The following is a 12,511-nucleotide window of genomic DNA, read 5'->3' on the forward strand; positions in this document are numbered from 1 at the left end:
AATTTTTAGAAGGTTGGCGTGCGCGAAATACAAATAGTCATGTCCAGTTTGATGCAATCCAGAATTCCAGATGTGGAAGTTGCATATGGTAGAAGAGAACAAAAATTTTCGTAGTATAACAAGTAAAATATCATCGACTCTTTTTTTTTTTTTTTGTTTATCATGGCCACACTTTACAAGGTCACTGACATTAAAAAATGGTAGTTGAAAGATTCGTGATTAACCTATTCGTTTCTATATTCTATATGCATAAAACTTCGAGGAGATTAAGATGCCACAATCAGAATTAAACAAAAGCATGCCTATTCAACTTTGTTGAGTCAGAACATGGAGCGTATTAGTTAATGAGATATTATTTAACCATATCCAGGCATTGATTGCCAAACAGTTTTGCAGTCAAATATCAAACATGCTATCAGGCGAGTGGCTACGTGGACAAATCACGAATCACAAAAACACCAACACTAGCAATGGGGGGATTAGACAACAAGCTTTGGTCATAGGTTAAAAAGGGAAAATAAGAATAATGGTAAAACTCAATCTTGGGTTTCCTCTTTACAGTTTTTCCTATTTAAAAACCCCCATCAGAAGGTTGAACAGCACTTTATGGCTTCTTTAGCTGAGGACACTTCAAAGTTGTTCATTTACTAGTATGCGAAACCAAAGCGCTAACCTTAATCTTGGTTCTCACAAAGAATGATAAAAAATAAGTTATCCTTAAATCTGAAGGAGTGCATTTTAAGGTATTCCTGTTCCAAGTATCTCATTCAAGTTATTAAAGTGAAAGGAGAAAGGATACTAAATTTAATGGTCTTCAGTTGTCGCAGCACCACCAAATAAATTAATCCTGCAATTTGGTTTGACTGTCACATGGTAATATGCTATCCCTATGATGATGATGATGATGATCTTCACGCAGGTCCTGGCTCAGTTGTGCATCTGAACCTAAAGATCGACACCTTCCCAGATTTTTTCACATTAAAACATTGCCAGCATAATTAGGTAACTTAAAATTGTGTAATTCTGCACGGCGCTTACCAATTCTACATATCTGTGCCTATTTCTTTATGCCAATATGCCTTGATTCCTCATACCCTGAAAAAAAAAGGTCTACTGGTCTCCTAGATGAAGGCACAAACAATGAGCTAACCTCACATCAAACTTTGATTTCTGATGCGTAGTGATAAAAGGGCTACAGAACTATATTCAAACAAGATCTATGTACCAAGCTAAGTGCTCGAGTCCTTGAGTACAGGTATCAGCCACAAACAACCCTGAAGCTCCAATTCTTAATTGAATAAACCACTGTTACCTGAAAAAGGTAACACAACATTTGAGGGCCCAGAACAGGAAACAACCCAAGACAAGTATATTCACACTTCAGCCCACATTCCACATTAACAGAAATGAAACGCAGGCTGAAAGCCCAACAAGGAAAAAAAATATAGATATCTGATCGTATAAGCCTACTAGGAGTTATAGTAGAATCAGTTTAGTTGCATTAGGTGAGCAACGTCATACTAAGATGTTTGATCTTTCATGAGACATATTTCAAAAACAGATTGCCAGTATGATAGTAATTCCAGTAACAAAGCTGTCATAATTCTGTTCTCAGCTTGCTAGAAATGAAAGCAAACCAACCTCAAAATCCCTGAAGTATTTGATGTTATGTGCGTCATTAATAGAGGAAGCAACGTTGAAATGCTTTAAAACTACAAAGCAAAAAAAAGTAGAATTGACTGCGCTAGACACATGAAGCACAAAAACAGGATAATAGCCATTCAATATACATGAGGAATCTAACACAAACATCTGTCTTAAGAAGCATAGTGGCAGTTGTATCTCTTTCTTTACAGAAGCAAACATCTATCAACTGTTGCATAATCATCGATTATGCCATTTCCAGCAACATCATAGCAAAACTTAATCCACTCTAATAAAATATTTAATAGCCAGTTAATTATCTAAATTCTATCCGGCACAAGTACCAAATTTAGAATGGCCAAAGGTGGTAGTGTGCTAGTCATCAGATTGGATTGAGGATAAATCAGATTATACTATCTCGCTGTGGAGATTATTTGCTCGGTTACCAAAAAAATGCGCATTCAATTGGAGGAAGTACAAATAGAAAATTAGATTAGTCACCAATTAATTTGCGAGATTCTACAAGATGCCTCCAGGAAGACATCTGCAGCTTTTCTCCAGAAAGCTCATTATGACATGTCATTATCACAATATATCATGCCACAGTGGCCTGCATTCTTATATGTAACATCATCACAACAATTTGCGAGATTCTTATAAGCTCAAGTATGAAAATCTATGTAACTGTCATAGATCCTTAAATAGCATTATGAATAAATAATCCACAGAAAAGGCAACAGGAGTTCAGAACAAGCACTGTTTGATTACTGCCCAATCCTCCCCTAACCAAACAGAAAATGACCATGAGGAGGAAGATGGATGGTAGCTTGGAAGAAATCAAAGAGAGCTGGCAAATGCAGAAAATAGTAGACCTTCTCTGAGGTGATTACCAATATTAAAAATCAATTTCAGCAATGAAGTTATCTGTGAACAGATTACATGAATGAAAATGTTCAAATATCATCAAGGGCCTCTACAATTATCAAACATAAATTTGCTGTCAAATGTATGCATGATCATAACAAATAAATGCTGACACAACAAATATTTCAATTTCAACGAGTGTAAAACAATGACTTTTGATCCACAACTACCAATCATGAAAGCAGTTGTTAGTTAACACGTGCTACTTAAGTTCATATATTCATTGTTGCATACATTTTTTGTGCCAGTACATACATCATAGAATACGATTGTGGCTGACAATTCTAGAGGCCTCTCACTCATTGAAAGATGACACTGAGTTCTGACCTGTCTATAACAGTTTTAAAGTGTTTTTCTAGGCCAGTTGAAAAATTTACACGCACTAATGGAAGTTAACTGCTCTCCTCCCCTTCTCCACCCTCCACAAGCAAAAGACCCTATTAGTTTTGTAATTTAGTTGCTTGATTCTGCTCATAGTAGTGAAGAAAATATTCATATCACACCTTGACCACATATTGCATTTATTTCTGGTCCAGTCATTTCAATTCCATCGTCATGAAGCAAGGAAATTCCAGATGCAGATATAGCGAAAGTGAATGCAACCGGAGGGGACATTGATGATTTTGCCACTTTTATGAATCTTTGCCCTACAAGAGACAACAGCACCACTTAACAGAGTTTAGGAGTACGAAAAATTTGCACAGTTTAATTCTTTGGTAAAATCAGCAAAAAGCCTGACTAATGCAAAACATCATTATGTTGGAGACAGTAAAGAAACTATTACTTTCATTTCCACCAACGTAACATTAGAAGCATTATTTTCTCTAAATTTTCCTAGCCAACATGTTTCAAAATCTCCTTTATCCCTTGGTTAAGGTAATTCCTAAAAGCATTAATAGCCTTCCCTCACTCCCAAGTTTAAAATTATTGCGAAGGGACAAACAAACCTGATTTAGATTCCAGCACAAGACGGATAGAAACAGCATGAGCCCAAGGGATCCCAAGAGCAGCAACAAGATGGGAATCAAATGTTGTGGGGAAATCCAGATTTTGTCTAGAATCTGAACTGCACAAGATGAGTGACTCGTATATTGCTTATCTGGAACAGGTAAATCTGACATTATGAAACTCGTCATAATACCTTGGAAGGAATAGTGGAAAGGGTCATCACCACTATGAGATCTAACTTGGTTAGTCACCACCACAGGGATACGGGAAAATTCTGCGAGTGATCTTCATACCACAATAATTCAATCAACAGCGAAGAAATTGTTATTTATCCGAGAAATTAACTTTCTGCGATATCAGCTAAAAAGTTGAAGGACAAAATTCTCACTCACTTTATAAAGGTCATATGCCAACCCAATGGATGTTGTCTACATTGTCCCTGTCCATCTCTCCTTGTTGAAAACAAACAAATAAAATGTGAAAAATATTGCCTCTACAAGCAGGCAATCCAGACATGTAATACATACAGTACCATTTCAATTTTAAAATTAATAAACACAAGTTTGTTGTATGAAGTAGGAAATCAAACAGCTGACCCAATTGCAATCTTCACTCAGAAAAATAAATCAAGAAACAATTTTGGTCAAGAATTTAAAAGCTTTGAGCAGAAAAACTACAAATTCAAGGACCATCAAAACACATTAGTCTTCCACATATGTAACTTAGATTACAGCTGTTGTGCATCAATAACTTTTTACTCCAGTGAGTCATCCACTACCTAGTGCAGAATAGGAGAAGGAAAATGAAACTGACCCTGAAACAAGAGCTGCCATGCTATCAATGACTAGCAACTTCACATGATGCTGGAGAAGGGAATCCTTGATCTTTTGCAAGCTGTTAAAGACATAACATCCAGTGTTATAATCAGTCCATTGGCTGCTAACTAACAAAAAGAACATTCTCAATGTCTTACACAGGATATCACGGATGTAAAAAATGCAATACTCAAGAAACTAGCGAGCTCTTTTCAGTTCAATCTTTCCATAAGAATTTCTCAACTTCTTAGCTGCCAACTCCAACAAAAAGGACACATTTATTATGCATCCTTTGTTTTGATTGAAAGTAACTGCAGTTTAATTTTTCCTATTTTATTCTTCATTGTATATAATTTTTCATGCTTATCCAATTACTTTCTTATTCTTTCTCTTGTGACAGTATAGTTCGCACACATACACACACACAAAACACTTAAGGATGTTGATTTTGATTGAACTCCAGTGGACATTCAAGCTAAATCCTCCAACCTAGCAACGTAAGATGGCCTACGCTCCTACATTCTCTAACATGCATAAGGAAAATGATGATAGAGGCTCAACTAATTAATGTTTATCCTCCAACGATCACCCAGAGCATCTCTAAAAAAATTTACTTGATTTTCTCCATAGCTGGGTTAATACATCATTTCTTAGGCTGATAACCTAGAACCTGATTTATCTTACTCATACCACTCTGAGAATTCAGTGGGTGTCGTCGGTTGCAAGACTAGGATCCTACCAGCCATCTGCAGCAGATATTTAGAAAGATTTAGGAAGATGTGAGAACCTATCAGATCATGAGCAGGGTGCAATCTTGGAAGCACCTTGCAACTCCCAGAAAGGAAAAGGGGGGGAAAAAGACACAAAGACCAGATATGTAGAAGAGCTTAAACATGTAATAACTGCAACAATTTTTAAAACTTCTGCTTTTTTCCCTCGTTAAGATGAGTATCTTCCTACATCTATTTTCTCCCAAATTTGAAGACTTGAGCCTGCAAAGACCCAACTTCATGCTAAATAAGTTTTACCAAGATTTCAACATCAAAAAGGATTGTGCAGGCAAATATTGACAGGATTTGATATGTGAAACAGTTAATAACCAATATATGGAAATCTCTATTTTTAATTAGATAAAAGTAACATAATGATCTCTTTAACTTGGTCCATAGATTTCATATGTGTGACACTACAAAATCTGTGTCATATGATTTAGTTATCTTGTCTCAATTCTGAACGGATTTGTCTGCTTCCAAATCTAAAGTCAAGCTATATGTTTCGTCTGTGTGCACGTCGAATGATTTGTGTCCATGTTTGCTTCTGTAAAAGAAAGTAATCATATATTTCTGGATACCTGCTGAGCCATTCCTTCAATTTGGAATATTTCTGGGAAACTATTAACACCTATTTCAATCATCCTGAAAAAGATGGAATTTATTTGAGTGCAAGAAAGCTTGACAAAAGAATTTGAAAAGATATTAGAAGATAGAAAGACGCAAACCTCCTTGAACTAAATTTTGATTCGGTATCCACATATACGACATGCCCATCAAGGCCACCATGACTAGAAGGCAGCGAGGCCAACAAGGAAAGCTTCAGGCAGAACTACAAGTCACATCAAAATAGGATCTGTTGAGAACGACAAATAAGATGGATCGAAATCTTGGACAGAAAATGCAATGCTGGTATACCCTACATCAACAGACTCCTGCATTTTTGTGGCTAGGGTCCGTTTACGGACTGAATCATTGTACAGGTTAAAATATGTGTTTAATAAATAAATTTTAAAGAAAAAGGAGCATTAACTTATGCTGCCATTTGAATATAACCAAACTAGATATTCTGCATGTAGCAATTTCAACCAAGGTTCCCCATCGTACTGCAAAAGCACTTCAGGTTTTGGATTCTAATATTGATCTAAAGGAGACAACTGCAGCTTCCATTTTCAACTTCAATCCCCACCTAACTAGAAGATAAGTAATAGGTGCAAAGGATACGAGGAAGCAGGGAAAAAGGGCAGGACAAACATAAATTAGTTAAACGGAAAGAGCGTATGCAGGCAATAAAATTCCCAGCAATGTTGTAATCCAAATGAGATGAGGAAAATAACAGCAGCATAGCAAAAATACTTTAGAAACCCAATATCATCGTTGTGCCATACCTGTGTTTTGCCAATCCCTGCAGGACCAACCAACTCCGTAATAACACCAAATGGAATGCCCCCACATAAGGCTGCATCTAGTCCTTTCAGACGAGTTGGTAGATGACCTGCCAAGTGCTCATTATGCATACGCTGCTCCAACAGCGACAGAGCCTAAAAAGACAAATTAACACCAAAGTTGCGAACAAACACCTAAACAGAACATTCCATTCTTTTCTCCTATAGTTCACTATACAAAAACGAATCACAACACAATTCAGTGCAAGCTTATTGACATCTGAACTCACAGTTTGGTAGGGAGGGCAAGAAATCTCACTGATACTTGATACTGCTGTTGTAACTTCAGCCAACCCGACATCTAACAGCTCCATTAACTCAAACTCGGTTAATGACAATGCATCCTGGACTCACACAAGACAAACATAAATTAGTTCTACGAAACGCGAATATATGCAGAGGCAGCGATGGAGCCTCTCTCTGTAAGGCCATATAGGGACTGAGAATGAGAATCGCTGTTGGTTTCTTTGATGACAACACCATGACAATCAAACTTGCACTCTTCTAAAATATCACTACGGCTACAACGAAACTGCAGAGTATAATTCCCAATCCTGAGTCTGATGCTAAAAGATTTTCCAAAAGCAGCTTAATTAAACTCCCATTCAATACTGAGTCCAGGTCGAACACGAATTTTGAAAACTGAACCAAAAAAATAAAATTTAAATTTAAAAAAATCAACATAAAATTCACCGAAAAAAAAAAAGAAGAGCTAGGGCCGAGAAAATTGCGTAATAACAAGGATATACCTGGAAAAGGAAAGAAAAAATGGATTCCAAATAACTTGAAGTAAAAATCAACATGTAAAAGAGTTAAAATTGCGTGAATTATAGGTAGTGATCCACAGAATCCATGGGTTCATATTTGATGCCAAATTAGAAATTTAATGATATTCTGTTCTACCTTGGCAGTGTGAATGTTGCGAGCAGCAAAGATGTTGGCTATTGATTTGGGAAGACCCATTTCGCTTATCAATTTGTTCGCCATCACTCTCCTCCACACCCTATTCACACTTTTTCTCATATCAAATCCGCCATTCCATGATTACTTAATACTACCACTCTATAATTTTTCCCGCGCAAATGATCAGTGGCAAACCCGGTTTACTCGTGTATATATATATATATACTAGTACTACAGATACTCGATTAATGCCTTTTTTTCTTTTTCCCCCCTTCTGCGGTGGTTCGTGATTGGGTCGGCGCATTATAAGGCCCGCGTCATTTCATCCAGCTTGACGAACTTGTAGTGTACGGGCCTGAGTTTAAATCCAAATAAACCCATTTCTAGTAGCATAAAGGGCCTGTGAGTTTAAAGACCAGGCCAGCCTAGTTTCTTACAATGAAGTAGAACAACTATGACTGAAACAATTACTAGGAAATCCTAGGCAGTTATTCCCAATTTCAGCACCAGTTACCTTTCTGTTTAACTAACATGTTTCCATAGGCAGAGAGGCATATAACATGTAGTAGTAGTACATCACATAGGGATGGATCTCTGAGACTCTTTTAACTACATTTCGAATTGAATTATCCAGTCACTGATAATAACGCGTAAGATGCTGATAACATATACTCTTTGAAATTCTCTCTTACGTTGTTTCTCTTCAAAATTTTGGCCCACAACCGGAGTGCGCATCTGCACAGTAAGCAATGATGTCGAATTCGGGTCTTAATCTTTCTGCAAAATTAAATAAAATGATGGGGTAGGTAAATCAATGCCCCTTATCTCATGTAATAGTCTCCCTATCGTGGGGCAGTAGTGTTTTGCCAAGAATCTAGAAGGCGAGAAGAAGTATTTATCCACTTTGTTTTCGTAGGGTTGAGGTTGACGCCTGCTACTAGGTACCAGCTTCATCACATAGATGTTGAGACTAGGGGTGCAAACGAGTCGAGCTCGAGTCGAGCTTTGACTAAACGAGCCGAGTTCGAGTTAATTTTGTGAAGCTCGAGCTCGACTCGAATTTGACTCGAGCTCGAGCTCGAGCTTGATATTTTGAGCTCGTCGAGCTCGAGTTCGAGTTCGAGCTTAAAAAATAAAATAAAAAATTATTATTATTTTATATTTTAAAAAATAAAAAATATTTTTTTTTAAAAAAAATGAATAAAATAATAATTTTTTTAACAAATAATAAAATATTAGGGATATATATGTAATTTTACTATTAAAATAAAAAATAAAAAATATATATATATAATTGAGCTGCTCGCGAGCCAACGAGATTAATGTTTTTGAGTTCGAGATCGACTTAATTAGCTCGAGCTCGATATTGACGAATTCGAGTCGAGCTCGTATTCGAGTCGCTCGCGATCGGCTCGCGAGCGAAACACCCCTAGTTGAGACGACGCTGGTAAAGGCCAAAGACTTTGACGAAATTTATAGCACTTTTTTGATTAGCCTTTTACTGCTCGATTGCCTGAAGGATTTGTGATCAAAGCGGGACCAATTTCCTTTGGAACCTCTCTCTTCTGCTTATTTGGATAGCAAAGGCTGACAGGCACTTTTGCAATGGGAATTCCCAAGGACGCCGGAAGTGGGGGATGGGTTCGGATTAGTACATCTTAGACCATTTTTTCTTTCTTTTTTTTTTATTTTTGGGAAGAATAGCAGCTTAATGTGCTGGAATAATAGATTCTTTTGGATAATTTTTTTTTTTAAAAAAATCTATAGCACTTTTTTGATATCACATACTATGTAAATTTAAAAAGTAATTAAAAAATATATTCACTGTACGAGTGACAAGTAAATTAAAATTCGTGTAAATAATCCCCTATCCAAACAATTAAAATTAGACACGTACCTGTCAGCCTTTTCAAACGTTCTGCAATTAGAATGGTACGCTAGCAAATTTTCAGTCAAAGCTGTATGTTTCCTTCTTGCAATTTGCAGCAAGCTGCCAACGACATGTACCAACAAACTTGAGTTGACTGAATGGATACATCAAACTTCTTTCCCAACATGCAAACAACACCGCAGATGGACCCTTGAGGTATTTGATTACCAATTTGGACTTGAGATTTCGAATTTTAAGATTCTTTTTCTTATGTTTCTTTTGTACTCATTTTCCGACATCTATTAGTGGGCAACGTCCTCTATTGTCTTGGACCAGTTGTAAAATAAAATTGGCTAAGTAACCTAGTCTCAGTGACGTCCTGGTTCATTGGATCGAAGACGCTCTGGCTAAGTAAACCCAGTTTCGTTACTTCGCTCTCTGCTTTGAAAGGTTACTACTCTAATACGCTTTTTTTTTTTTTTGTTTTGTTTGGTCGGCTGAAGAATATGTGCTTTTGTTGAAAATTAATTTACTTGGCTTCTATTTGTATTAATTTTCTTGAGATTAGGTAATTTATTGACACATTTAATTATTTTTTTCTCATCAAAATGACCGGGCTTGATATGTTTGAGCTGTTATTGATTGGAGTTGCTTTTTAGGCAACGTTTGGTAGCATGAAATTTGATATTCGCAATGTAGGGGTCGAATTTTCATCTCTCTTTCGAGGACTTCCATTTTCAAAAATTGCTTGGAATCTTTACATTCGAGACGGATATACCCTGTAGCAAGGAAGGTTAGTTTGTCCGTTATAAATTACTTATCCTGATTGACTTCTGGACCACGAAGCTTATTCTACGTAGTTATTGTGACTGACTTGGTGAAGCTAGTGTGACCTCGGTTCTTAAATTAGCATATTAGTTTTAGGGCGTGGATCGGATCCTCCACGGTTGCAAGATCAACTGTACCTAATAAATATGTATTAGGTACATACAGTTCATGTCTTTGCTTCTGGATTGGGAGAATATTGTCGTATGTTGACTCATTGATGTGGAATAAGAAGATTTTTGACATGGGCAGTGCTGTATTTATTCGTTGGTTTTATTTTCTGAATCAAAAGGTTTGGGAGTGGATGGGCTCTCGCTGTCTCGCATCGAAATCCTGTTAGGACTGATTGGTGGTGTGAAAACTGGAAATTTTAACGCATAAAAGCACTTGTATGCTGATGGTGATCACTTGTGCAATGGCGATTAGCTGTCTAAGTAAGACTTTTCTTTCTTTCTTTCTTTTTTTAAAAACCAATACTAAGGTTCCAATTTTCTTTCTTTCTTCATGATTTCTGTTTTCTACCTTTCTCTTGTTATTTTAGTTTTGGGTCAGTTCATTACCTTCTCATTTCTGTTGAGGCACAAAATTTCTCTTTTCGAATAGAGGAAAAAGGATGGAAAGGTCATTATTCGATTAGCCATATCTCTAATGTTCTTTCCCGCAGTCACACTTTATCATGAGGCGATTGGCACATTCTATATGGTAGTTAAGACTCAACCACCAACTCTTCTTCTACCAACATTTTAGTAAAGATTAATTACTAGCAAACAAGAATTGCTGCTGTGAATGATAGTATAATGGTTGTTGCAAACAGAGAGGTTTTGACTTGCTCGAAACTAATCAAGTCATCAAATAGATTATCGGGCGGGCAGAGACACATCTAGCGGCTCTCCCGAATTCTTTCCTGATTATTGAACAGAGATGTTTTGGTCAAGAGTCTCAAGACTCGAAGAGTTCGAGTCTTTTTGATAAAGAGTTTTTGTTGATAAGAGAGAGACTCTTCAGGAGTGTGAAGTCTACACACGTGAAAAGGTATCTGCCGTTTGACTATTGCTGTCTCTGGGGTATCTCAACAGGGCCGGAAGAGTGCAATTTCCTGGCATTCGGCTACCATACCTGGTTTGGCTAGATTATGCTTGCACTCACATGTATGGTTGAACAACATCTTTCTCTCTCAAAAAACAAAAACAAAAACAAAAAAAAATGAAATTAGAACGTTTGTTTGAAAACAGTTTCAGTTTTTTTTTTTTTTTAAAAAGTTTCAGTACTGAGTTTGTTTGGATAGAAGTTTATTTGGATGATTTATCTGAGATAATTACTGTAACACTTTTTTGATTTAATGTCCGTAAAATAAAAAAAATGATTAAAATTTATAAAAAAAAAAAAAAAATTTCAAATCATTTCAATCCAGACACAGTCACGTTTCACAGTGGTTAGCTATTACCATCTGCTCACTCATTGACATTGACATCATGGGCCATATTTGACTTCGTAGTGGTTGCTTGCCTCCACTGCAAACCATTCTCATATTTTCATTGGGTAGCATTTAATGAGCATATTTTCCACAAAGTTTAGGGTCTATCCAGCCTATCTATCACTCTTTCTTGTTGCTTGAGGCTAGAAAAAAGAGTAAAAGAGATTGTTCATGGTTTCAACTTTCAGGCCTTGACATATCGCAGCATTACAATATGTAACCAAACAATTAAATTCATTAGTTTCAGAATGATGAGACTCCAAAACTATAAGACTAGATCTTCTATCACTTGTACGTCTAGCTGATAGTTTGTTATTCCTCCATTTCAATCCTCGCGTGGATTTCTGTTTTGATTCAGTAACAGTTTGATGATGAATAATAATAATGGAGTGTGTTTGGATTGTAAGTTATTTGAGATATTTTTACTGTAGCACTTTTTGTGATGTGATGTATGTGAGATAAAAAGGTAATTGGGAAGATAAAAATGTGTATTGAAAATTGTAATGGTGATGTAAGCAAATATATTTGGGCAAATAACTTACAATCTAAGAAATATGAGAGGCACATACAGAAGAAGTTACTTCTCATTAATCTGAAATTTAAATGTTCCTGTCAATTCTATATATGTTACCACAATTCGATTTGACTCCAGCAGATTTGCCTTTAGGGACCGCTCAAGTCATGAACAGATGGAAAACTTCAAAGCTATAGTAATAATAATGTTCAAACTGCATTTTAGATGTTTTTTGACGGACCCAATGGTTGAACTCGGAAGGGTCCAGCACTTTGGAATTGCTACTAGTCAAGCAAATCTCTTAAACCCAACAAAGAAAACAAAAAAAAGGTTTGCATATATGCCGGAGCGACAGGTAGGAGAACAAAACTACTGGCCA

The 12,511-nt window shown here is 36.5% G+C and overlaps 1 protein-coding gene across 10 annotated transcripts; it reads right to left on the reverse strand.

Annotated features, from left to right (window-relative positions):
• Positions 1 to 697: 697 nt before the first annotated feature.
• LOC113708662 (DNA repair protein RAD51 homolog 2-like) lies at positions 698 to 7,731 on the reverse strand. Of its 10 annotated transcripts, none has more exons than XR_011818398.1 (15): positions 7,450 to 7,730; positions 6,777 to 6,890; positions 6,490 to 6,642; positions 5,830 to 5,933; positions 5,683 to 5,746; positions 5,022 to 5,077; positions 4,330 to 4,410; positions 3,909 to 3,968; positions 3,710 to 3,801; positions 3,516 to 3,629; positions 3,072 to 3,215; positions 1,642 to 1,712; positions 1,226 to 1,312; positions 1,039 to 1,095; positions 698 to 959 (listed from the first exon to the last, which is right to left on the reverse strand). XR_011818398.1 is itself a non-coding variant. In XM_072059559.1 (13 exons), the coding sequence occupies exons 1-13, from the start codon at positions 7,567 to 7,569 to the stop codon at positions 1,259 to 1,261; spliced, it is 1,206 nt and encodes a 401-aa protein (XP_071915660.1). In that variant the 5' UTR covers positions 7,570 to 7,731; the 3' UTR covers positions 999 to 1,258. The 10 variants fall into 10 exon arrangements, 5 of the variants coding, with proteins under 5 accessions (XP_071915660.1, XP_071915654.1, XP_071915651.1 ...); XR_011818397.1 differs by having other exon boundaries at positions 1,039 to 1,121; XR_011818396.1 differs by having other exon boundaries at positions 1,039 to 1,312.
• Between the last annotated feature and the right edge of the window lie 4,780 nt (positions 7,732 to 12,511).

This window comes from Coffea arabica, chromosome 1e, assembly GCF_036785885.1.
Source record: "Coffea arabica cultivar ET-39 chromosome 1e, Coffea Arabica ET-39 HiFi, whole genome shotgun sequence".
NCBI classification, from domain to species: domain Eukaryota; kingdom Viridiplantae; phylum Streptophyta; class Magnoliopsida; order Gentianales; family Rubiaceae; genus Coffea; species Coffea arabica.

What these genes read in the sequence shown, in the direction of transcription:
- LOC113708662 (XM_072059550.1), bottom strand. Translation starts at nt 7,569, where the DNA reads ATGAGAAAAAGTGTGAATAGGGTGTGGAGGAGAGTGATGGCGAACAAA. An exon ending in ATGGCAGCTCTTGTTTCAGG is followed by an intron (nt 3,969 to 4,329) that starts GTCAGTTTCATT and finishes GTTTTCAACAAG; the next exon opens with GAGAGATGGACAGGGACAAT. An exon ending in TGTGCTGGAATCTAAATCAG is followed by an intron (nt 3,216 to 3,515) that starts GTTTGTTTGTCC and finishes TGTCTCTTGTAG; the next exon opens with GGCAAAGATTCATAAAAGTG.